The 24,672-nt window shown below is 35.9% G+C and overlaps 6 protein-coding genes and 1 long non-coding RNA gene across 11 annotated transcripts; 6 read left to right on the top strand and 1 right to left on the bottom strand.

Moving 5' to 3' along the window:
- Nucleotides 1–103: 103 nt before the first annotated feature.
- Nucleotides 104–2,552, bottom strand: LOC125606957 (protein WVD2-like 4). The gene is made up of 7 exons (XM_048776192.1): nt 1,603–2,552; nt 1,470–1,515; nt 1,293–1,385; nt 1,102–1,221; nt 833–931; nt 558–712; nt 104–457 (listed from the first exon to the last, which is right to left on the bottom strand). The coding sequence occupies exons 1-7, from the start codon at nt 2,391–2,393 to the stop codon at nt 325–327; spliced, it is 1,437 nt and encodes a 478-aa protein (XP_048632149.1). The 5' UTR covers nt 2,394–2,552; the 3' UTR covers nt 104–324.
- Nucleotides 2,553–2,814: 262 nt separating this feature from the next.
- LOC106386211 lies at nt 2,815–4,233 on the top strand. The gene has a single exon (XM_013826089.3). It carries the CDS (start codon nt 2,918–2,920, stop codon nt 3,872–3,874), a length of 957 nt encoding a protein of 318 aa, XP_013681543.2. The 5' UTR covers nt 2,815–2,917; the 3' UTR covers nt 3,875–4,233.
- Nucleotides 4,234–4,580: 347 nt separating this feature from the next.
- Nucleotides 4,581–9,317, top strand: LOC106438915 (probable galacturonosyltransferase 13). Of its 2 annotated transcripts, none has more exons than XM_013880209.3 (7): nt 4,581–5,137; nt 5,668–5,723; nt 5,832–5,990; nt 6,063–6,653; nt 6,725–7,027; nt 7,116–8,228; nt 9,153–9,317. In XM_013880209.3, exons 1-6 carry the CDS (start codon nt 4,936–4,938, stop codon nt 7,395–7,397), a joined length of 1,593 nt encoding a protein of 530 aa, XP_013735663.2. In that variant the 5' UTR covers nt 4,581–4,935; the 3' UTR covers nt 7,398–8,228; nt 9,153–9,317. The 2 variants fall into 2 exon arrangements, with proteins under 2 accessions (XP_013735663.2, XP_013735664.2); XM_013880210.3 differs by having other exon boundaries at nt 4,584–5,137; nt 5,835–5,990.
- LOC106438913 (membrane-anchored ubiquitin-fold protein 1) lies at nt 8,029–9,754 on the top strand. 3 transcript variants are annotated; one of them, XM_013880207.3, is made up of 4 exons: nt 8,029–8,228; nt 8,573–8,803; nt 9,153–9,317; nt 9,406–9,754. In XM_013880207.3, the coding sequence occupies exons 2-4, from the start codon at nt 8,671–8,673 to the stop codon at nt 9,462–9,464; spliced, it is 357 nt and encodes a 118-aa protein (XP_013735661.1). In that variant the 5' UTR covers nt 8,029–8,228; nt 8,573–8,670; the 3' UTR covers nt 9,465–9,754. The 3 variants fall into 3 exon arrangements, with proteins under 3 accessions (XP_013735661.1, XP_013735660.1, XP_013735662.1); XM_013880206.3 differs by having other exon boundaries at nt 8,032–8,228; nt 8,570–8,803; XM_013880208.3 differs by having other exon boundaries at nt 8,088–8,228; nt 8,669–8,803.
- Nucleotides 9,755–13,627: 3,873 nt separating this feature from the next.
- Nucleotides 13,628–15,296, top strand: LOC125606956. Its single transcript, XR_007338198.1, has 2 exons — nt 13,628–14,812; nt 14,901–15,296. It is a non-coding gene; the product is annotated as an uncharacterized LOC125606956 (long non-coding RNA).
- A 4,033-nt stretch (nt 15,297–19,329) lies between these two features.
- Nucleotides 19,330–21,867, top strand: LOC111198362 (probable WRKY transcription factor 58). 2 transcript variants are annotated; one of them, XM_022716229.2, is made up of 4 exons: nt 19,330–19,873; nt 20,199–20,752; nt 21,017–21,166; nt 21,334–21,867. In XM_022716229.2, exons 1-4 carry the CDS (start codon nt 19,487–19,489, stop codon nt 21,605–21,607), a joined length of 1,365 nt encoding a protein of 454 aa, XP_022571950.2. In that variant the 5' UTR covers nt 19,330–19,486; the 3' UTR covers nt 21,608–21,867. The 2 variants fall into 2 exon arrangements, with proteins under 2 accessions (XP_022571950.2, XP_022571951.2); XM_022716230.2 differs by having other exon boundaries at nt 19,340–19,873; nt 20,202–20,752.
- A 108-nt stretch (nt 21,868–21,975) lies between these two features.
- LOC106438912 (cyclin-dependent kinase C-2 C-like) lies at nt 21,976–24,561 on the top strand. The gene is made up of 7 exons (XM_022716228.2): nt 21,976–22,480; nt 22,576–22,860; nt 22,939–23,256; nt 23,346–23,576; nt 23,675–23,775; nt 23,871–23,979; nt 24,043–24,561. Exons 1-7 carry the CDS (start codon nt 22,121–22,123, stop codon nt 24,517–24,519), a joined length of 1,881 nt encoding a protein of 626 aa, XP_022571949.2. The 5' UTR covers nt 21,976–22,120; the 3' UTR covers nt 24,520–24,561.
- The last annotated feature ends 111 nt before the right edge of the window (nt 24,562–24,672 follow it).

Below are 24,672 nucleotides of genomic sequence, written 5' to 3'. Positions count from 1 at the left end.
TACGATAAGATTATTATTCAAAATGATTTAGCGGAAAGCTAACTTCTGAATAAGCTTTGAACCAAGCTACGTAAACTTGCAGGTTCAAACGATAGAAACCATTACAGGATGAAGCTGAGTATCTGGGAATTACTTGCTCTTTACTCTGATGATAACAAAAGATTGATAATGAACGAGGAAACAAACGCATGCAAGTTGCAACTCATAAATGGCCTCTTCAAATGGAAACATTTTTGTTTGGCAATTTATGATGATAATATGGACAAGGACAGCAACAAGAAAAAAAGATAGTGAAGAAATGTGCAAATGGAAGGCAAAGCGTTTTCAAAGGTCTTGCTGGTAAAAGATATCGCTCATGTAAGATCCTGTTTCACTCCAAGAAGATGTACTGCAGCATCTCTTGTGTTGCGTTTTGTGAAACTTGGGATCTCGAGGTATCGTCGGGTGCTTGCTCGACCTTCAATAGCAAACAACAACAACAGTTTATCTGTCCGAATACTCTTTGTAATCTTTCTATCAAGACGAGAACTGAGCTCAATGAGTGTGTTATTATTTACCTTCTAGGGATGAATGGTCGATCAAAGTATGGCATTGGTTGTGCCTTTGGGATCAATTCTTTCCTCAACCTTCTTAACTCTTCTTCTTCTGCTACCAATTGTTGCTCTTTTCTTTCTGCTTTGTATTGCTCAATTAGACTCATTTTCTCAGCAACCTGGTACAATGAAACGACCACAAAACATGAAGCCGAACTGCTGAGGATTTATACTAAAAACTGAAACATGCAATTTTCTCTTAAGTATTGGATGAATGTAATCATTGCAAGGTCTTTTACCTGGTAGTCAAACTCTGCACGCTCCATTGCTCGAATGTCTGAGTGGAGCTTCAAGTCTACTGGTGTTGTGATACCTTTCACATGAGGCTTAACCAGACTCTGAAACAGAGAAAAACAACAATGCAATGTTTAATTAACCTTCGTCAAAAGCTTTTTTTTTACTTAATACACTATATCATCTTACAGTACCACATCAATATCAAACAACTCTATAAACGATATGGTATTGATATAACTTAATGCTAATAAAAAGCAAAGGATAGTCTCACCTCAGGCTCATCAGTTGTCCAGGGAAGACCTTGAGCTATTGGGATTCTCATTTTTTCGTTTTCCATCGTCATCTCTTGTATCTTCTTTGCTAACTCTTCTTCTTTCATTCGTCCACGTTCCTACATACACATAGACCAACAATCACATCCTGAAAAATCATATCTTAATTTGATTCTTCCAAGTTTTATACCTCAGTTCTAAGTTTGAATGGCTTCAAAGAAGTGACTTTGACCTGCTTCTTCTTTGATATTCTACTACCCATTGAAGCAGAGGAGTCCAAGCTCTACATCAACCACAAGGAGAGAGATATATATTCAAGATAATCACTAAGAGTCTAGAAAAACCAGATGAAAGCTAACACACTTACATTTCGTCTGCTCCTCCTCCCACCATTTGAAATAAGGCTTGAAACACTGTAACATCACCGAATCAGACAGAACAAAACTGAAGTATGCATAAAAATAGTTTGATAATTCGAACTGAAATCTCCATTTGGTTACCTGTTGTTGTCCCATGGTAAAGAAACAGAGGCGTGAGGTTGTTGTTCTAGTCCCAGATTCGTAGCTGTTAGAACCAACTCAGATGGTGAAAACGAGGAACTCCATGTGACTTGGTCCGTCTCAGCTTCCTCTGGACACTTTTGCTGCTGCACGCTCATCCCAGGCAACTCCCATTTCAGAGCTTTCTTAATCTTCTTATCCTCCTTTTCGTTGCCTTCTTTTGCCTTTGCAAAAGGGAAGCAAGTAAGCTTCTCAAATGCCTTAACGAGATGCATCACTTTACCATATTCAGGGAGGCTCCTTCTAGCTTCCTCAAGCACTTTTTCTCTTCTCCTCTTCATCGAACAAACATCAATTTCATCTTCTTCCTCCACATTCTGGCTGGAGACCTCCGAATCTCCTCGCTTTTTGAAGAACTCTTCATGCGAAGCACGGAGAGTTTCATATGCAACACAAACGCATTTCTTCATGTTCTTAGCTCCACACTTACAGTTCACTCGTGCGACCACAGACGCTGAATCCTCCTTCGTATTCTTCTTCTTCTTCACGACCACGAATCTCCTCTCTCTGATTCGATTCCGTGGCGAAAACGCCGCCTGGCTAGGATTAAGCTTCGATCTCGTAACCTTCTCCGCAGATTCACTCGACTTCGAGGACGCAGACCCGGAGATCCTCGCGCGCGAGACGTTAGGGTTCGAGTTCTCCGATGAGACTGGAACAACTTGAGCATCCGATTGAAATCTGATCGGATCCATCGGTAGAGTCTTGGGTTTAGCGTTCTTCGACTCCATCGGAGATGATGACAGAGTAGTGATTCGCGAAAGGGATGAATCAAAAACTCAATCGCAATTAGGGATTCTGAGTGATGCAAAATTATTGGTAGGGAAGAAGAGATAGAGCAGAGAGGAGGGAAAATGGAGGGCAAAGTGTGACCGTTGCGACTTCTTTGGAGGCGCAATTTTGTAACGGTTCGTTAATTACGGGATTAATTGTTTTATTTCAAATTATTTGATTTTAGAGCTCTGGATAATTATAAATGTCCATTGGGCCGGGCCCAAACTAATATTGGCCTTGTTTCCTCTTAAATGCCACGTCGGACCTTCTCCCTGAGACCAAAGGTTCTTGTTTTCCTTCCTTCCCTCGCTTATTAATCTCTCTGTTTCTCCACTCTCTCTCTCTTCTCACTCTTACTCTCGTTTTCTCGGGAAAGTGAAGAAAAATCGATTCTTTTAGCTATCTCCATGCTCATAGTTCTTGAGTGATTGGTGATAGTCTTTTCGCGAATCATCTCTGGGTTCCAACGAGCTTGGCGTCGATGGGAGATCATCAAGAATTCGAGAAACCCATCTTCGAATTACACAACAGGAAGGCTCGAAGCTCTCGCAAGAGGAAGAATCGTTTAGGAGAATCGATGAATCATCATTACGAAGAGATCTTTTGCTACTACGGATTGAGGGAGAGCCCGAAGAAGAAGAGAACAACCCAGAAACCTCTGCGGATTAAGAAGAAGCGTCTGGTTCGTTGCGGAGAATGTGGCAAAGGGTTTCGATATGAGAAGTGCCTGAGGAATCATAGCGAAACTATGCATTCGTTAGAAGAGAAGAAGAAGAGCGAATGTATGAGAAGGGATCTGTTGCGTTTCTTCAGCAGTGGTGGTGTGCAGAGGAGAAAGAGGTCGAAAAGAGTTTCCAGGTACAAGAAGAGTCTTCCTCCACTCTCTGTTTCGTCTTCTTCTTCTTCTTCTTCTGCGTTTGGGAATGATGGAGAACTGTTGGAAGTCGCTGAGTCTCTGATTATGTTGTCTAAGAGTGGTGATGCTCTGTTTTCGAAGCTAGAGTTGAATGAGAGAGAATGTGAAGATGGGTTTTTGGGTAATGAGCAAAAGCTAGTTGGGTCTTTGAGTAATGAGCTTAGACTTGTGGGGATTAGAACTGATTCTAATGGAACATCGAAAGAGCTTTTGGGTTTCTTGGGGGACAAGAAGGTAATGAAAGAAGATGAGGTAGGAGCAGAGAGTTTTGGGGAAGAAGTTAGATTGGAGAGAGTGAGCTTGGACGATACAGAGCAGAAACTTGGGGGTCAAGAAGCTGTGTTTGAAGTTTCAAATTCAGCAAGTAAGGGTTTTCAGATGAACAATGAGCATAGGTGCAGGCTCTGTGAGAGGGTTTTCTCGACGTATCAAGCTCTCGGCGGTCATCAGACGTTTCATAGAATGAAGAACAATTATGAAAAGTCAAAGCATGAGATGCAGAGAAGAGCCAGTAGAAGCTGAAGTTGAGAATGACTCGGTGACATTGACCTGGTGGAATATTGGAGCTGAGGTAGTGAAGAAGAAGGAAGATAAGCTCTCCCTCACCTCACCCACTCTTTTTTCTGTAATGGAGTTTTTGGAATTTTGCATTGAAACTCCATTGTCGTTGTCTTGTAAAGTGTAACATACGTAAAGACTATACTTTTAGGTCTTTAGTTTTTAGAAGTTGTACAGTTTCATTGTAGTCTTGCTATGGTTTAGTGATCAGTAAAAAAAAAAAAAAAAAGACTCGAGACTTTTTGGGGTTCCTTTCTTGTTTCTCAAGAAACTGAAGAAATCATTATGCATTAAGCTAATCCTAAGATCTATTTGTATTAAAAAAGAAAAGTAGGAGTAGCTGAGCTTATTGTCTACTTCACATTAAGAGTTGTCAATTTGTGTTTTAATAATCTGTACTATTCCTAATTCTTTCTTATCAACATTATTATTGTTTGGGCATGAAAGTAGGAAGAAACCTATGATTAGCTTTATACAAAAAAAAAAAAAAACTCAAGGTCAAGATACCACCAATCCCAAACTCAATTTTAGCAGCATAGAAAAATCTTAATCAAATCTGGTAACCCATTTATAACTGATATCTTCTAAATACTTTTTTTTTTCCTTTTTTGTTTTGTTTTGGGATTTTGTGTATTAATTTTTAGATCCATCGGCGAAATCACTTGAACAAAAAAAGCCTCAACATTTTGTTCTTCTCTCATTTTTTTGTCTTCTTCTTATTTGACAAGAAGCAGCTCATTGATTTTGTCTTTGATCGAACTCTGTAATATCTAGCTGTAACACGGATTCGCGGAATACTCATTTGTCTCGAATTGCTTAAGATCTCAAATTCAGATCATCGCTGGTTGTCGGAGATCTAAATGCGGTCTGGGAGAAGACCAAAGGAGCTAATAGGAATCGAGCATCGTCGGATTTGAGAGGAAGATCGAGATAGGAGCAGGGGGAGGTGATGTTGTTTGGATTGGGATTGGGATTGGGATTAGGGTTATATGCGATAGGAATCATCAGGTTAAAGGAGGAGGAGGATGCAACTTCAGATATCGCCAAGCATGAGAAGCATCACGATATCGAGCAGCAATGATTTGATGAAGATCAAAGTCGCACCTCGTCACATCTCTTACCGTACTCTCTTCCACACTATCTTAATCCTCGCCTTCCTCTTGCCTTTCGTCTTCATCGTTACCGCTCTTGTCACCCTTGAAGGTGTCAACAAGTGCTCCTCCATTGGTAACTAACTAAAGTCCCTTCCTTTTTCCCCTTCATTCGTTATAGTGTGTATAGGCATTGGTTTGGTCTTGATCTCGACATATTGCTTAGGATCCAGCACCTGAATGTTGTTAGATGAGCTAGTTTTTGCTGTTAAATCAAAAGATTGCCACTTGCATTATGTTGTTTGGATCCAATGGCTATATTGTCAACAAAGTTTTGCACTTTAAGTCTCACAAATGAATCACTTAGCGTCTCAATGGAGCCGATTGAGTCTCAATTGTACTCTCTTAGTATGATGTTTCATGCTCAGTTTTGGTCTTTTGGAGAATTCCTCTGTTGTGCGTTGTGTGGAGTTACAACTACAAACTTTGTCTTGGTATTTATGGACTGAATCAAATTTTGACAAAACCAATCTTAAAGCTGTTCTCTTTGTGCTTATATAGTTCATTTGCTTAGCTTCCCAACCCAAGATCCCTTCTTATTATGCTTATGTGATGATGAGCTCATGAAAGTTTCTTTGTCTTTTCATTTTTTTTCTGTTGCTTCAGATTGTTTAGGGAGGCGGTTAGGACCACGTTTTCTCGGTAGGATAGATGATTCAGAGGTGAGTGATTATTTCTTCTTTTCCGATTTTTTGTTAACAAGTTACAAGATGGATTCCTCTGTATCGTTTACATCTTTTTGTTCTCTCTTTCTCATGTTTCTGTTGTAGCAGAGACTAGTTAGAGACTTTTACAAAATTCTAAACGAAGTAAGCACTCAAGATATTCCAGATGGCTTAAAGCTTCCAGCTTCTTTTCGCCAGCTTGTTTCCGATATGAAGAACAACCACTACGATGCCAAAACATTCTCCCTCGTCCTTCGAGCTATGGTACATCCTCCACTCTGAAATTTATTGTTAAATTGTAGTTTTGTTGATGTTTATGTGATTCGATTTGAACAGATAGAGAAGTTTGAAAGGGATATAAGAGAATCCAAGTTTGCGGAACTTATGAACAAACACTTTGCCGCAAGTTCGATTCCAAAAGGAATCCACTGTCTCTCTTTAAGACTAACCGATGAGTATACCTCCAATGCTCACGCTCGAAGACAGCTTCCTTCCCCTGAGCTCCTCCCTCTTCTCTCAGACAACGCTTACCACCATTTTGTTCTGGCTACGGACAATATCTTGGCTGCTTCGGTTGTGGTCTCATCAGCTGTTCAATCATCTTCTAAACCCGAGAAAATTGTCTTCCATGTTATCACTGACAAGAAAACCTATGCGGGGATGCACTCTTGGTTTGCGCTTAACTCCGTTGCTCCTGCGATCGTTGAAGTCAAAAGCGTTCATCAGTTTGACTGGCTAACAAGAGAGAATGTTCCGGTTCTCGAAGCTGTGGAAAGCCATCACGGTATCAGAAACTATTACCATGGGAATCATATCGCTGGTGCAAACCTCAGTGAAACAACTCCAAGAAGATTCGCTTCGAAGTTGCAATCAAGGAGTCCCAAATACATTTCTTTGCTCAACCATCTTAGAATATATCTACCTGAGGTAACAAAGATGTCTGTCCTATTGATTGAGAATATGAATGTAATGCTTGTTTGTTTGGCCTTTTTGAGCAGCTGTTTCCAAACTTGGACAAGGTGGTGTTCTTAGATGATGATATAGTGATCCAGCGAGATCTATCTCCTCTGTGGGATATTGATCTTCACGGGAAGGTAAATGGAGCAGTGGAGACTTGTAGAGGAGAAGACGAGTGGGTTATGTCAAAGCGTTTTAGGACCTACTTCAATTTCTCTCACCCTCTTATCTCACAGCATTTGGATCCGGAAGAATGTGCTTGGGCTTATGGAATGAATATCTTTGATCTACGGACTTGGAGGAAGACAAACATCAGAGAAACTTATCATTCTTGGCTCAAAGCGGTAAAGCGTCAGAGAAATTTGTAATGTTTTTGAGTTTATGATGGCAAATCCTTGAGTTTGATTTGTGGTTTTGAACTGATGTGTGCAGAATCTGAAGTCGAATCTAACAATGTGGAAGCTTGGGACATTGCCTCCAGCGCTGATTGCATTCAAAGGGCATGTTCAGGCAATAGATTCGTCTTGGCATATGCTTGGGTTAGGATATCAGAGCAAGACCAACTTAGAAAACGTGAAGAAAGCTGCAGTGATTCACTACAATGGCCAATCAAAGCCGTGGCTGGAGATAGGGTTCGAGCACCTGAGGCCATTCTGGACAAAATATGTGAACTACTCAAATGATTTCATTAAGAGTTGTCATATCTTGGAATAGCAAACAGAAAAGCATTCAGATAATCTTGAAGCGACCTGGAGATTTTTTTCGGATTTTAGCTGGGGTGATGAAACCAGTTACAGAGCTGCAGGAGAAAGATTCATTCTTCTGTAAAGATAGAAGGTATCCTTTTGTTGAGATTCTTTTCGGTTTCGATTAGAGATTCCAAATTGTTGGATCTGTTACAAGAAAAAAAAAAGGTTTATGGGACACACCAGAAGAGGATTTTTGGTCATGATTGATAGACCAAAAGGAGAGCAACGACAACAAGACTGTTACATTTGTTCCTGATTTTTTTGACAGTTACTATTTGATTTCATTGGTTGTTACTGTTTAGTGAATTTATTAAGAACATTATTGCTTTGTTAAGGTCCCATTTATGACACCAATCATGAGACTTTTCTTGATGCCGAGGTTACCACTTGATGATGTTGATGGGTAAAGTAAAGAACATGATATTAGTTGATAAATATTTTGATGTATATTATGTCATGAAGAAAGGTATTCTTCTTTTTTTTTTAGTTTTAACTGCTTGTTTTGTCCAAAAGGCTTTCACATGTAAGAAAAAAAAACTATTACAGAACAAGTAAAGCATGTAAGAAATTCTTGGAACACATAAAAAGGGGGGGGTAATAAAAAGTAGTTTATGGACTGATGGGAAAATTCAAAGGCGCATAGAAGGGAAGAATGTGAGAGAAAAGTGGAAGCTTTGACCGCCATTGATTCTCTACACTCACGTCATCTCCTCATCTCATTTCCCAACTCTCTCTCTCTGATGCGTGTTCTTGTCTTTCCTTTAGATTCATTGGCTCAGATCAGTCACAGAGCCAAGTAAGAGTTCACCTTCTTTTTCTTCATTTCAAATCTGGATTCGTAGATTTAGCAGATCCTCTTTCTCTTTTGAGGATCTCATACTTATTTCTTGATTAAATGTTTCTGATTTCTTGATCTTTTAACATTCGTGTTATTACGATGATATATATATTCATGTGTGTTATTCTGTTTAAAATCCTCTGTTTATTGCTCTGTTGCATGCGATCCATTTATGAATTAGATTCTGTCAAAATGATTATCTACTTAACCCCTTATTATTCTTCAGGTTTCTTGTTCATCTTCGCTAACAATTTATTAAATAAATAAAAAAAAAACAAATCCGTTATTTCTACACATAGCAGGTAGAAGAATAACGAGGAAAGAAGGTCCAGTGGGGATTTTCTTACATTGACAAAGTGCCCAAGTCTACACTCTTTTAACTTTTTTTTTTAAAATAGAGATGGCAGAAGTTGATAATCAACTAGAGATCAAGTTTAGGCTAACTGATGGTTCTGATATCGGCCCTAAAGCTTTTCCTGATGCTACAACTGTTTCCGCCTTGAAGGAAACTGTTATTTCTCAATGGCCAAGAGGTCAGTTTTTATATGCCTGCTTACCTGAGAATGAGATTGTAAAAGGCTTGAATGTTTCTTGGAACAATGGTTTATGGCTTTGGTTGATGATTACTTATGAGAATCATCATGTCACCCTTTAGGATATCTTTTTGCTAATGAAATTCAACTAGAGTTGGTATAAAAGATTTTATCATTTCTATGTTGTCACTAACTAATCGAGAATAATGATGGTTTTGGTTACATATGTTTGAAGACTCGCTGAGTATCCATAATACTAATTAATATGAACCTGTGTGTTCAACAATATTAGTTACTGAGTGGTCATCCGATTTGTATTTTGTTCTGTATGTGTTTTGATTCGAGCTAGAAAAGGAAAACGGGCCGAAGACAGTGAAAGAGGTGAAGTTGATAAGCGCAGGGAAAGTTTTGGACAACAACAAGACTGTTAAAGACTACCGAAACCCCGTCTCTAATCTCGTAGGTGCTGTCACCACAATGCACGTTATCATCCAACCTCTGCTTACTGAAAAAGGTAAATTAAAAACAAGACAGCCTCTACTTTAAGCTTCAAAATATGTTATCGGCTTGACATACTGTTTCTTTTATTGTGTTTGGAACAGAAAAGAAGCCTAAAGGTGATGATCCTAAGATGAACAAATGTGTCTGCACGGTCATGTAAGAGAAACGCAAGTAATCTCGAGAGAGACAGATTACAGGTCTGGTTCCCTCACGTGGTTTGGTATAGATTGTTTGCTGATACATAATCATAAGTGTTGAACCTCTTTTCTTCTTCTTTTTTTATAAATCAAATCTTTTTTGCTAGCTTGTTGCAAGAATCACAGATAGAGTGAATCATAGATGTAGTAGTGGATTCAGAACTTGTTGAAACACACAAAGAGACTCTGCTTTACCTCTGTTTTCAGAACCTTTTTGTCTCATCTAAGAATTCCTGAATAGAGTTTCTCTCTCTATGCACATGATCCCACTTAGGGGTGGGTATTCGTTCGGTTCGGGTATTTCGGATTTTCGTGCATTTCGGTATAGAGGTATAAAATCCGTTCGGATATTTCTGTACTTCGGATCGGGTTCGGGTATTTTTAGTTCGGGTTCGGTTATTTCAGATCAGGTTCGGATATTTAGATTTTGAAAAATTAAAATTTTTCATTTCTAAAATTTCTTGTATTTAAAAATATAACTTTTACATAACTAATTTTTTATTTTTAATAGATTGAATGGTTAATAGATTTGGACATAACATTTTGAAACTAAAAAAGACATTAATTTGATTATTGTTTTTAAATTTCGGATGTAACTTTTTGTTAATCTTGAAATAAAAAGTTTAACATGCATTTTAATTGAGTAGCAAATCATTTTCTCTGTAATTCTATGTATCATATGAATTTAAAGTATGTGTAGTATCAATATAAATATTTTATATAAAATGAGAGATGTAAACTAGAAATATATAGTTAATTATACATATGTTTGGTTATCTTCGGATATCCATTCGGGTTCGGATATTACCCGTTTGGATTCGGATATCTAATATTTCCTAATTTAATACCCGTTCGGATATTTTGCTACTTCGGTTCAGATTTCGGTTCGAGTTTTTCGGATCGGGTTTGGGTGCGGTTTCAGATATCGGGTAAAGTGCCTACCCCTAATCCCACACTAGAGATAAATTAGTATAAATGATTAAATTCTCAATAACATATGAAGAAAGATGATGAAAAAACACAATGTATTATTCCATCAAATATTCAAAACTGGAAAGCAAAAAAAACAAATAACCTAAGCTTGAAAACACCAAAAGGAACAGAGGAGAGGCTATATCCAGCAGTTGTGCAGCTAGGCTAGCTGGGGAGGAACCGCTAGATTGAGTTTCTCTTAATCATAATGGTATTGGTAATCTTTTGGGCTTTACCCAGTTGATGAAGAAATGGTGTTGTTACATTGTGAGGCGAGAACATTTTAAGAATTTCTAATACTTTTAACATTTGTATGCCCTAGGAGATTGTTTATGCTTTGCTTTCTTGGTGGGAAATCAATTAATTGTTGAGAAGGAGTGTTGTTATTACCTTTGTATTCTAAACCTTTATTGGGCCTATATTTTGGGCTTTGATTTGTATGTTATATAGATCGTTCAAATTGAAACCATTAAAATGGTAGTTGTCATCACTATACTGTATATGATGCAACATGTCAACAACAACATCCATATTGATATAAAATCAATATCCATATTTATTTCTAAAATCAATAAATGCATACAGATGAATTTGGACCATGGTACCGACAATATATGGATTTGAAGTTGGACTTAAATCATGACAAACTTTATCCAGAAAAAACTTATTGAGTAGTGCGACTAAAATTTATACTTGTGGAAAACAAAATCTTACTAATTGCTTGAACTATACATTTTTGTTTTGGTTAGAGGTTTCTATAAAATTATGTGAATAAGGAAATGTAATGACATGACTTTTGTTATTAAATGTTAAATTATAACAATCGCCTTGTATTATCAGTCTCATATTCCACAATCAGATACATAACTATACAAGCCAGTCAGAAACCCTAGATCGTTTTGTTTACTTCCTGAACAACAAATCTGTGGAATTTTTTTTACATCTACTGTTTTGATGAATTCCTTTTATGTTTACAAAAAAAAATATGTGGATAAGAACATATATAACCGAATTATTTGAAAAACATATTAATTTTCAAATAGTCGCGCGATGTTTGTCTTGTAGGTGATAAATAATACTGGTAAGTTGCAAGTTGGTTGCATCGCCACATGACATCAATGACAAAATGATGTTTGGGAACACGTTTGATCTTCGACACTTATGCATTCTATACTTCTCCACTTGCTCTCTTTATGGGAAATTTTAAATATTTGGTCGATAATTGGTAAGACATCGGTTTAGTGCTCTAATGGGCATGAAATATCGATTTACCTGATGATAAGAGAAATGTTGGTCTACATCAGATTATTAGTTAGTCTAACCAATATATCATTTTAATCGATTATCTTTCGTTCGTTTTGAAACAAAAAATTATAGTTTGATATTTATGTATAGTTATATATCTCTTCATTTCAGAAAGATCCATGTTTTTTTTTAAAAAAATTGTTTCTAAACGATCTGTATTTTACTTTTTCAATGTATGTAATAATGTCAAATTGTAAATTTTAAAATCATTAATTGTGTTTACTGAATTTTGATTGGTTAAAAATAACATGAAATAGTTAAACACAGAAAATAATACAGTTATTATCAAAATTTTATGTATTTTTTAATAAATGTGAAAATTCTAGAATATACATTATTTTGAAATGAGTAATTGTTAGTGCAATTAAAATATTACATCGAAACTCAAACCTTGTTTAGGGTTTAATCTAATCATCTACCTCTGAAACAGTGGACACCATGATTAGTCTCTTAAACCTTCCAAAGCCCTAGATCTTTTTTATTAAATCAAAATTTCCTCAATACCCAAGAAACAATAAAAAAACAACTAACAAGACTATTTAGTTTATTGAGTATAACTAAAGCTGGCAATTTATTTTATATCACTTGATCACATCGAAAATGACGTGATTGTAAACTAGTTTAACCACGAGATTTGAAGATGTTTAATCTTAGTTCAAACCCTTTAAAATTCTCTATCATTTTAAAATGATTTTTTTTCTTTTAAAATGATTGGTCGTGTGGTTTTCGGATTTTCGACTATTGAAAGGGCCTAAAATTATTATTAAATAATAGCTTGACCCTTATCATAAAGTCAACCACACCCACACGTCATGACAAAACAAACAGCTCTTCAAGGGTGATTTTTGGTCATAAAAGAGTTTTGTTCAACATGTTAATTCTTACACAGTATTCATCAATTTTTACTTTATAATAAAATAAATTTGATAATTTAGATCGGCTCTAGGCGTTTTCTTTGGTGGCTGCAATTCCTTTTGACCTTTCTCAAGTTTTACCTGATCTCTTTAGTCATTTGAATACTATAATACAATTAACCGGTGGTATTCTAGTGATTTTTTTTTGAAGTTTAGTGTGTATTCACATTAGTTCTAAGTTTGATTTTTTTGAAAATTAAATTATCGTTATTTGACCAGTTTGGATTTAGGTTTCGGCTCAAGTGCGTTACATGGTGAATCGTAACATACGATCGTTCATCATTGGCAATAGCCGGAAGATATTTATACTTGAGTCAAACAATATATTACATTTTCGAATTATTCCAGTCTGTATCCATAAGTGCATTCTTTTCGGAGCCGGATAGCCGATAAAATTTATCAAAAAAATAATTATGGTTTACAATCTGTTAAACCTTTGTTTATTTTTATTTTTTGAATACCGTAATACGGTGTACTTGATTTGCTTTTTTTAATTTCTTCCACAACTACACATATTAAATGACACTCAAAATTAAACCTCTGATTATCAAAATTATATGGGGATATCATTAAGAAAATGGAAGCGATAATTTTTGTAATTAATGTGATATCAATAGGCTGTCTGCTAGGTGTCAAAGAACAATTTTTTAAATATCTAACTGCAAAAAAAAATGTCAATTGGATAGTTTACGTTGATTCCTTTAATTTCTCTTAACACTCTCAAGAACATGCAGAGCAGACACTCAAACACACAATTTAAGAAACTCACATCGTTGCACGAATATTCCCAAAATTACGTTTTTATTCATTATGCCATTTAATATCAACGAGATTAGAATCACTAGTTTAAATCTTTAAGTTTTTGACAGATTTCAGCTTCAAATTTTTCTAATTGATAGACAATAGAAAAATCAACACAATAATAGCACAAGGTTCTTTCCTTGTGTTGACACATCAGACTTTTAGAATCTTAAGAGGCTGACATGTCATTAACTGAAAAAAGTTGAGTGACCAATTAAAACATTTTGTTTCTCCACGTCTTTGGAATTGTGTTTGCACATTCTTCTTCGTTCATTCACCCTTACTATCTTTGAGTTCTCTGAAGTTTGCAAAAGAGAAGTGAAAATCAGATGAATTTCTTCTCTGAAGTTTACAAGCCTACTGCAATCAGATCAATTTTCATTGCCGCATAGTCTCCTCCTCATGCCGTAACCACCAGATTTCTCCGTGAATGCAGATCTGCTCTCTCATGCCCTAACCGCCGTGTTTCTCTATGTCAAGCAGATCAACTCGAGCCTAGAGCCGAATTGAGAGATGGGTACCACTGCCTTTCGTGTCAGAGCAACTCAGTAAAGGGAGTGCTCTTCATCGTTCTCTCTGATTTTTGTTTGGTCTTTCCATATTCTGCTGAGATTTGATCGTTCTGTTGTTTGTGGTGTTGAAATCTGATAAAATAGAGTTCTTTGATCACAATTCTGAGTTTAGACTTTTCATATTCTCGCAGAGAAATCAGATCTGTGTTTGGTTTTGTAGAATCTGTGTTATCTGTTTCTGTTTGGGTTTGAGAAGAGTGATTCATCTGTTTCTGTTTATGATTGATCTTATTTCAATTGATATTGTTAAGTGTAAGATAATTTCGAAATTAACATGTGCTGCTCAGGATCTGAGTTTCGATTTGATCAGTTTCTGACACTGTAAAAGTTTCTTCAAAACTGTTCTGTTTTTAAAATCAAAAACCTGCAATGATTCTGTGCTGTGTATATTTCTGAGTGTCTGGCTGGTTTGATTATTTGTCTCTGAAGTTAAATCATTTATAAGAGTGATTAGGATGTGTTTTTGGATTTGGAAAAAGATTTCAACTTTGATTAAGAAAAGCTATGTGAGTTTCTTGCTTTGCTCCTAGCTTTGTGTTCTTAATTAAGATTTCATTGCAATCTGATGTGTAATGTCCATTAATCACTGTCAAGTTCTGTCTATTATACTCTTAGTTTAGTTATGGTCTTCTTTTGTTTTGATATTTTCTGCAGGTATCTTGTGAACTCACGACAATGGTGGTCACAAATGCTGTAGGTCCTCTTCTTGGGGATCTTACTTGTGGAACTTTACTGCAAAAGTTGCAGGTTAATCTCTCAACCATTTCTTTTTTTTTTACCGAAGTTGCCGGGCTTTTATTAGTTCTTTTGTGGCGTGAATAGTTTTTTACAACAGGAAATCTTGGATGAAGTTGGTGAGAGTGATGAGCAAGAGTGTCTTGTTTACAAGAGTAAAGTTCAACAGGCTGCCAAGTCCCGAGTGTCTTGTTTACAAAAACTTTAGCTGTGACATCTCAAGCAATGGAGATGATGTGTAGTTAACGTGTTGGTAGAGTGACAGGCTGCACAAGGTTCTTGAGTTTGTGAGCACAGTTCATGATCTGTGTGAAGATGAGGTTAATTCAGAGGATGAATATGAAGAAAACACTGATCAGTGGACATGGGGATATTTTGTTGTTGGTGTTATGAGTATGGGGAAATTTATGTTGTTGGTGTTTGTTGAACTTGATACGTTTGGATGGAAGTAGATTTGTAAAATTTTCATGTTTAATGTAAAATTTGCACTTTCATTTTCTTTTGTATTTCTAAAAGAAATTGCGTTTATAAAATTAACTGGAATCATAAAAGCTACAATTAAAAAAGCCAAATCTGTAAAATGGATGACAAACTGCAATAGTAAAAATCAAATTAGTGGGGTTTAATAACATTTCTATGACGTTATTATAAATATTAACAATTGCAAAGAAATTAATGCTATCGTTGTATATTTAACTATAGCATACAACAAATCTGCTATCAAAAGAGTCGGAGGACCTATGATAACGGGTGCTGTCAGAGTGTTTTAGGAAACACTATTAAAACGAACTTATAGCGTTTAACGCCAGCTATTAATACCCACGTTTCCTGTAGTGATCTCATTTTTATCCCTTTTGTATTATTTAAAAAAAAATTATTCAAGATATCCAACAATGTTATATTATTGTTTTCAATCAAAAGTACCAAATACTAAGTTAATATCTTATAACTCTTTCTTACTTATCAAAAATACTAAAAACTATTTATTTTTGAAAACTACTAAAATGTTAACATTTTAAAAATAGTTTGTAATTTCTTTTATTTATCAAAACTCAAAAATTTCTTTTGAGATATTTATATGTTGTAAATTTCTCTGTGAGTTCACGATCCTCCTCCATCTTCTTTCTCGGAGAGCGATGAGATCCGTGAACAAGTGTAGAGGGTTTTGGGTGGGAGTTATAGGGTTTATGGTAACGGTGCAGATCTCCGGTGGATTGTGAAGATTCCAGCGTCCAGTGATGGTGAAAGGCGGCAGCTCCGACGTCGCTCTCATCCACGTCTCGGTTCCGCTACATAATACCAACAAGAGTAAAGATGAGATGACTCTATCACTCTATGGACAACATTGGTGGTGACGATTGGAGACGAACACAACGTCTTTTTCGCATACATAAACGGAGGTTTGAGAGACGAACCAAGAACCATACGAAGTCTGAAGGAGGGGAAGAAGAGAAGATAAGAAAAAGGAGGTACTGGTGAGAAGCATCAATGTTTACGATACAAAGAAGATGACAACTTGGCTTTAGGTAGAAGGAGATATATATGCTTATAGAAATATACGGGTTAGATTAAAGTGAATAAAAGAATTGAGTTTTGGTTTGATAAAAATAAATATAATTAGATAAACCAAACAGATTATAGTAGACCAGGTTATCACAATTTATTACTAAATTTGTGAATCGAAGACCATATAACATGACACTATTAGGGATCATAAGTAACATTCAAACATGAAGAAGACCACAAATTCACAATCCATAATTCCATCGGGTGAAGAAGCCACAAACAATCAAACCGATGATGGAATTATTTGATGAGTTGTTAAGCTCAAACTAAGCTGAGATTTTCTCAAGAATAATTCTTTTTGAAACTAAAGAAGAGTCGATCATACTAGCTTTGGTTCTAACTGCTAAGAAGAGTCGATTATACTTGCTCTGTTCTAATTCTGATGCAGATGGTCGGTCTCATTCTCAAAGTTGGTAGCCAAGTTCATCAAAATGAAAGAGCAACTAAATCAACAAATAAAGAATGCACAAACATTTATGTGACGAATTTTATCAAAATATCGCATAATATATTCTATGTAAAATATTATTCAAAAGTCAATACTAATATTGGCGATGGAGAATATTTACTGAAATCATTTTACAAAATATATTATTTTAACAAAGGCTAATTATTTTACTACAATATTGAATTTTAAATTTGAAGTGAGGTGAAGGACATTTACTACAATGTTGAATTTTAAATTTGGTGAACCAGAAAAGCGTAAGAAAGAAAATGAATTGGACTTCTATCCTTAACTTTAAACTCAATTGAAAAATAAATGAATAATAAAGTATAAATATAATAGTAATGTAAACAAAAATTTAGCGTATATCATTTAGTAATAAGGATAGAATACGAAATCAAAATAAGGATCAAATACATAAGTCTGGTTATAAGGCGGCTGTAAAAAAAATATTAAGAAAATGCTTAAGTTCTCTATATTATTTTTAATTAGAATTCCACATTATTTTTTTATTTGATCGATACAAAAAGTAAAAATAAGGATTAAACTGATTTTTTAATATATAAAAATGTAAAACTGATATTTATATTGAAACAAAATTTAAATACGAAATACTTTTATGGAATGGAAAGAGGATCATATTAGAGTATTTTAGACCACAAACTGGAACCTAAAACCCAAAAAAAAAGATTTTACACCACCAACTCGAGAGCAAAGGTGCGAAAAAATGAACTTGGAAGCTAATCTATTAAAAGTTAATATCAAATAAATAATTATTATACAATAACCAAAATATAAAAAAATACAATATATGTCTAGATTATAAATATTTAGATACAAAACTTATATTAATATAATTATTCATTAATAAAATGAAAATATTTTATAAACAATAAAATTAAAAAAAATTCCGCAGCGTAGCGCGGGTAATTACCTAGTACTTATAATGATTCGAGCGGTATAAGGTATAGTATCACTTAATGGACCAAAGTCGTGGGGAAATATTAAGTTTGATATGTAATAATTAGCCAATAATCAACTTAATGATTTCGCAATCAAATGAAATCCCCTTTAGATTTTTTCCATTCAAAATCCTACACAAATCTCTCATACAATCAAGTATTATATAGCAAAAATAAATCCAAGTGTATACATTAAGGGAAACGTGTAAAAACTCTATACTATACCATATCTTCTTTTTAATAAAAATGCTCTATTTAAAAAAAAACATTATATTTTAAGTTTAAAAAACATAGTTAATTAACATATATGCCAATATATAGATTCATAACTCGAGTTTGACATGTTTACAACACGTGCAGAGATATATATGAACAAAATTCCACTTGATATGTTAAAGGTCTTGCATAATTTCTGTAAAGCATGATTTTCACAACAACAAAAAAATTACAATGAAAAGACATAAGGAAGCATGAATTTCAATTTTTGGTCAAAAAGTATAAATTTAATTTTGTAACTCATTATCTATCATTATTATCTAATACAAAAAGTCAAAGTTCTTTTATTTTTTCGAATTTTATTCTTGTACATTGAAGATTATGTTCTACATGATTTAAGTGTTCCAAAAAGGTTCTACATGATATAAATAAGCAAGTTGGTCCTTTTGTGTTTGGCGTATAAAGGAATAAGGTGAATTCTTATTGGCTATTCCATTATTCGCATTTAATTCCCACCTGTAAATTCATAATTAACCTTTACGTAGCCAACAAAACAATATCAACCCTCTCCGTTCGTAACGCTGAATATAGTCTATGCAAAGCTAGAGTCTTCATGGCATGATGACTGGACTGATCTTGTTTTGTATTAATATCTATACGTTCATTTAATCATTGTTTGGTTTTTGTTTCTGTGCACTACGTTCATTTAATCTAAAAAAGTGTGTGTTTGTCGCCATTTGGTGGATGCCTTGCACTCTTGCAGTGCCGGTCTTGTGAGGCAAACTTCGAAAAAAAAAACATCTATGATCAACACTGACGGACATAATTTTCAACTTTATATATATTCAAATGATACTAATTTAAGTTATGAGTTTATAATTATTGTGGTTTCAGGGACAATAGATTAATATGGATAATACAAGACTCGACAATCTCATATGTTTACTCATGTAAGTTTTGGTTATCTTTTACTCAATGTTTCAAATAATGATAATTCCAAAAGATCAAACAAGAAAATGTCTAGTAAACATTGTATTGACCCATAAAAAATTACCTTAGGTTATGCATAAGTACAATTGTACAAATAGCAGCACGTTGTCACAAAGAAAAAGGGAGACCAAATGGTGCATATAAGATGACTTTTACAAGTTAAACACCATCAATCTGGTTATCTAATCAAACTTTTCAAACAAAATAAAAGATGCAAGTTGAATTATTTATCCATAGTACTAATAAAAAAGATTAAATGTAAAATTCAGAACAGAGAGATTGGACCACAATAAATTAGTAATAATGATATGTTATTATAGATTAAAGAAATTCCATCTTTAGCCCGCGGACTTTTGAATACCAATGTCAAGGCTGCACGAAACCAAACTGGAAAATCAGACATTGAAACAGAAGACTCTTGTCTCTTTGTTTTTTCTTCTTTATATACACACGGTAATATCAAAGTCTAAAGAGATTTAATTACAAAGATTGAGATTTACTTCAGAAATGGCGGTGGAGGACGATGTATCTTCGATGAGAACGACGACGTTAGTAGCTCCAACAAGACCCACGATCACAGTTCCTCAGAGACCACCGGCGATTGAAACGGCTGCGTATCTATTTGGCAGTGGAGATGGGCTTAGTCTGAGCCCAGGGCCACTTTCTTTTGTCTCGTCTTTGTTCGTTGATAGCTTCCCTGACGTTCTGACGCCGGATAATCAAAGGACAACATCGTTTTCTCAGCTTCTCGCCGGAGCTATCTCGGTGTCTCCAGGCGGAGGCGGAGGACGTTCGATGGCGGGGATGTTCGCCGGAGGAAGTACGATGTTTACAATTCCTTCTGGCCTTAGCCCTTCTAGTCTTCTTACCTCTCCCATGTTCTTTCCACCTCAGGTAATTAATTAAACTTTTTTATTCGGCCTAGGTATATTATTATTTAATAACCTTAATCACCTTTTGATTAAATGGTAAAACTAAATCCTGTTTTATTCTGCTAGTTGTTACTGATATAACCCAATTACTAAATATATAAGTTTATGATTCACGTTTATATAAGTTCTTAATGTAAGTATCCTGGTTTATAATAAAACTGATACATTCAAGTCTAAAAGGTTGAGAATCTTCTTGGGTATGTTAGTATAGTACATATATATTTTCATATAATTTTATTTCTCCGTAATTGTATAAATTAAATCCGTAGTATGATACCCCTATGCAGCAGTCACCAGGTCAGACCAGCCTTGTCCAACCGCAACGAATAGACTCATTTCCTAACCAGATGCCGCCATCGACATCCACGGCCGTGCATGGTCGTCAATATTTTGAAGTTTCGCAAGCTGATCATAGAGCTAGAAACCATTATAATAATCCGGCGAATAACAACAATAATAACCGGTCGTATAACGTGGTGAACGTTGATAAACCGGCGGATGACGGTTATAACTGGAGGAAGTACGGCCAAAAGCCGATCAAAGGGTGTGAATATCCGAGGAGTTATTACAAATGCACTCAGGTTAATTGTCCGGTTAAGAAGAAGGTTGAACGGTCATCAGATGGGCAGATCACTCAGATAATTTACAAAGGTCAGCATGACCACGAGAAGCCTCAAAACCGTCGAGGTGGTGCTGGTGGTGGCAGAAATTCTGGTGAAATTGGTGATATTCATTACATTGGTGGTTCAGGACAGATGATGGAATCTAGTGATGACAGTGGTTATGGTAAGGATCATGATAATGATACTGATGATGACGATCTTCCGGCTTCAAAGTTAAGGTATAGTAGAAAGAACATACATATATAAAAATAAGATTTCAATAAGATGATATCCATGACATCACATACATGAATATATTTCTATAGTAATTGCCAAAGCTCTGCAGCCTACAAATTGTTTGTATAAGTCTACATTTCAATCATTGATACATATTTAAATTTAACATAATATATGGTCGATTCGTACTCGTCCTAATAAAATTCTTAGTTGGCGTTTCAGTTTGTGATATCCATTCGATTGATTGATAAATTTTGGGATTGTAGAAAAACTGACGGTGGTGTGTCGACGACTCACCGGTCGGTGACCGAGCCGAAGATCGTCGTTCAGACAAGAAGTGAAGTCGACCTTCTCGACGATGGTTATAGGTGGCGCAAGTATGGACAAAAAGTTGTCAAAGGAAATCCCCATCCAAGGTAATATTTAGGGTTACTGAGTTCATATAGTTACATAAAACTGAGACCCTAAATAAATATTTTAATTATGGTATATATTAAAATTACTTCATTTTCTTTTTATTTGTTTACAATTTTTTTTTGTTTTGACCAAAATTAACAATATCCTTTTGTTTTGGTAATATTAGGAGCTATTATAAATGTACAACGGCGAATTGTACGGTCCGTAAACATGTAGAGAGAGCTTCAACGGATGTGAAGGCTGTCATTACAACTTACGAAGGTAAACATAATCACGACGTCCCTGCCCCTAGAAACGGCACTGCTGCATCATCCTCAGCCACGGCGGGAACGTCCGACCATCACCGTATGACATCAATGTCGGGGCATATGAGTTTCGCTAACACCAATAATACAGGCCAATCTCCGGTTCTTTTGAGATTGAAAGAAGAAAACAAATAACTACTAATTGACTTTTAAACAGAGGATTTCGAGATTGATTTAGCCGCTCGGTACTACTTATTGACTTGTAACATGTGTGATGTGACTTGAGTGCATGCTTGCATATAAAGGAATGAAACTCAAAACCTCTAATAAGTTTTTGTTTCTTTTTCTCTTGAATTGTGTATTTTTCTTTTGTATTTAATCATTGATTGAGGATATGAAACATATATGTAAATTACAAAAAATAAAATGATTAAAGATAACAATATTTATTTTTATTGCCTCTTTCTCTTCCAAAGATTAAGGAAGATCGTCTAATTCTCCGTGATTGTCTCTCTCTTCATTCGGTTTCTCTCTATTTTACATCCAAAACTATTTTCCTATAAACTTTTTGTTTTTTTTTTCTCATTTAAAAAAAAAAAATTCTTAATGGGCTAATGCGGGGATTGTCCTCCCTGTGTTGGACCCGTTTACCCGACCCGGGTCGATACTCACGCCGTCCGGAAACTCTCTGACAACTAACTTCATTATATGGGTTGCTTCAACTCCAAGCATTCTTCTCCTGCGGGTCCTCCACGCCGTCTCCGCCGCCGTTTAGATGCAGCCGTCCACCGAAGTCATCCCCAAAACAACCACAACCGTCATGTTCTTCCCACTCCGCCCTCTAATCGCCATGTCGTCAACTCATCTCCTAAAAAACATCGCAAACATGACAACGATGCTCCAAGATCGAAGACGACCGGAGTTAGTTTGAGATCAGGATTGTCGCATGGCAATGTAGAGGCTGAGCAGGTTGCGGCTGGTTGGCCCTCCTGGCTTAGCTCTGCCGCACCGGAGGCCGTTCATGGGTGGATCCCATTACGCGCCGAGGACTTTGTAAAAAGAGAGAAGGTAAAAGTAATCCTAAACCCCTAAACATTCCTTGCAACACAAGAAACAACCCCAACAAATAATTTCTACCATTTTTTTTCTTCCAAAAATATTAGATTGGGCAAGGGACGTATAGCAACGTGTTCAGGGCCTGTGAGGTATCGACGGGACGAGTTATGGCTCTGAAGAAAATAAGGGTTCAGAATTTTGAAACAGAAAACATAAGATTCATAGCGAGAGAAATCATGATTTTGAGAAGATTAGATCATCCAAACATCATGAAACTCGAAGGGATCATCGCGTCACGTAATTCAAACAGCATGTACTTTGTGTTCGATTACATGGAGCACGATCTCGAAGGCTTATGTACATCTCCTGACATCAAATTCACCGAGGCACAGGTAAGAAAAAAAAAACATAACGTCAGGTGCAAGTAACTCTGTTTTGTTTTCCTGATAAGCCTTAATTTTCTTTTTCAGATAAAATGCTACATGCAGCAGCTTATATGGGGAGTAGAACATTGTCATTTACGAGGGATCATGCACAGAGACATTAAAGCCGCAAACATTCTGGTGAATAACAAAGGAGTTTTAAAGCTAGCTGATTTCGGACTAGCTAATATTGTAACACCAAGAAACAAGAATCAGTTAACAAGTCGGGTTGTGACGCTATGGTACCGTGCACCAGAACTCCTAATGGGTTCCACGAGTTATAGCTTATCAGTCGATCTTTGGAGCGTTGGATGTGTTTTCGCTGAGATTCTTACCGGAAGACCACTTCTTAAAGGAAGAACAGAGGTGAGAAATGGGCCAAAGCGATATAATGATATTACTTGTTCCATTTTTATAAGTTCTTTTGTGTGTGTGTGTGTGTTTATTCTCTGTAGATTGAACAACTTCATAAAATTTACAAACTATGTGGATCACCAAATGAAGACCTTTGGGAAAAGAACAAGCTCCATCCTCAAACTAAGATGTTTAAAACACAACATCAATATGAAGGTTGTCTGAGAGAAAGATTTGAGGAGTTTCCGAAAACAGCAATTGATCTTCTCGAGAATCTATTATCTATAGATCCAGAAAAACGAGGAACTGCCTCTTCTGCTCTTATGTCAGAGGTGAAAAAAAACCCTAAACATTAATCAAATTATATATAAATATATACTTTGAACTGACGTTATCTGATCTTCTCCATGGGGGTTTGCTGTTATTTCAGTACTTTAACACAAAGCCTTACGCTTGTGATCCATCGACGTTACCTAAGTACCCTCCTAATAAAGAAATGGATGCTAAGTACCGTGAAGAACTTCAACGAAGGTTTCGATCAATATCCATTTTCAGAAATTATTTATATATATATGTTTGTCTATGTAAGTTACGTGTGTTGAAAGATTAAAATATTTGCTTTGCAGGAGAAGAGTTACTATAAAGAAAAGAGATAACTTGGCATCAAAGAAAACGGGAAAATCACGTAGAACAATCAGAGAGCCTACAAACCTTACCAAGTTACCAACCCAACAGGTATATATATCAACAATTTGTACATTGGTTATTTGTTTGTAATTTGGTTCACTGTTTCATCAGGAATCGAAGAAGGAAGCCGAGACAGAGATCATTGTCCAGACACCATCAGAGACATCTCAAGCGACCACTCGAAGCGAGTTTCCTTACACCGGTTTATCTCAAACCACGGCTCCAGCAAGCGGGTTTGCATGGGCAGGGACGAAGAAGAGGAAAGAAAACGACGCAGCTTCAACGCTAACTTATAACCAGCCTGCAGGATCAGCTAGCCACGTGAGTGGCATGAGCATGGCGTTTGCAAAGAACACTTTTGGGCTAACAATAAATGAAGACAAACCGTTTCTTAGGCCGCACGTTTCTCTAGACTCCTCTGGCGTGCATCACAAGAAACCGGAAGATGATACGGTGAGTCAAATGAATGCTGGGGCGAATGCGAATGCGAAGATTTTTCAAACTAATGGGATGAATGAGATACTACGGAGGACTGAGAGTGATGCCAGAGTCGGTGTTCGGAAACCGCCAAGAATAGAAAGAGGTTGAAAATGGGAGAAAAAAGAGTTACCACTACTTTTAGCCAATGTCATACATCTTCACTTGGCATCATTTGTAGTCCATAAAATTAAAAATGTGTCACAAACAAACCAGGACGGTCTGAAAACGTTCAAGTTCTAATGTGAATTTTAATATGTTGAA

This window comes from Brassica napus, chromosome A3, assembly GCF_020379485.1.
Source record: "Brassica napus cultivar Da-Ae chromosome A3, Da-Ae, whole genome shotgun sequence".
In the NCBI taxonomy this organism is placed as follows: Eukaryota; Viridiplantae; Streptophyta; class Magnoliopsida; order Brassicales; family Brassicaceae; genus Brassica; species Brassica napus.
The sequence above is the reverse complement of the archived record's forward strand: the minus strand, read 5'-3'. Positions and strand labels throughout refer to the sequence as shown.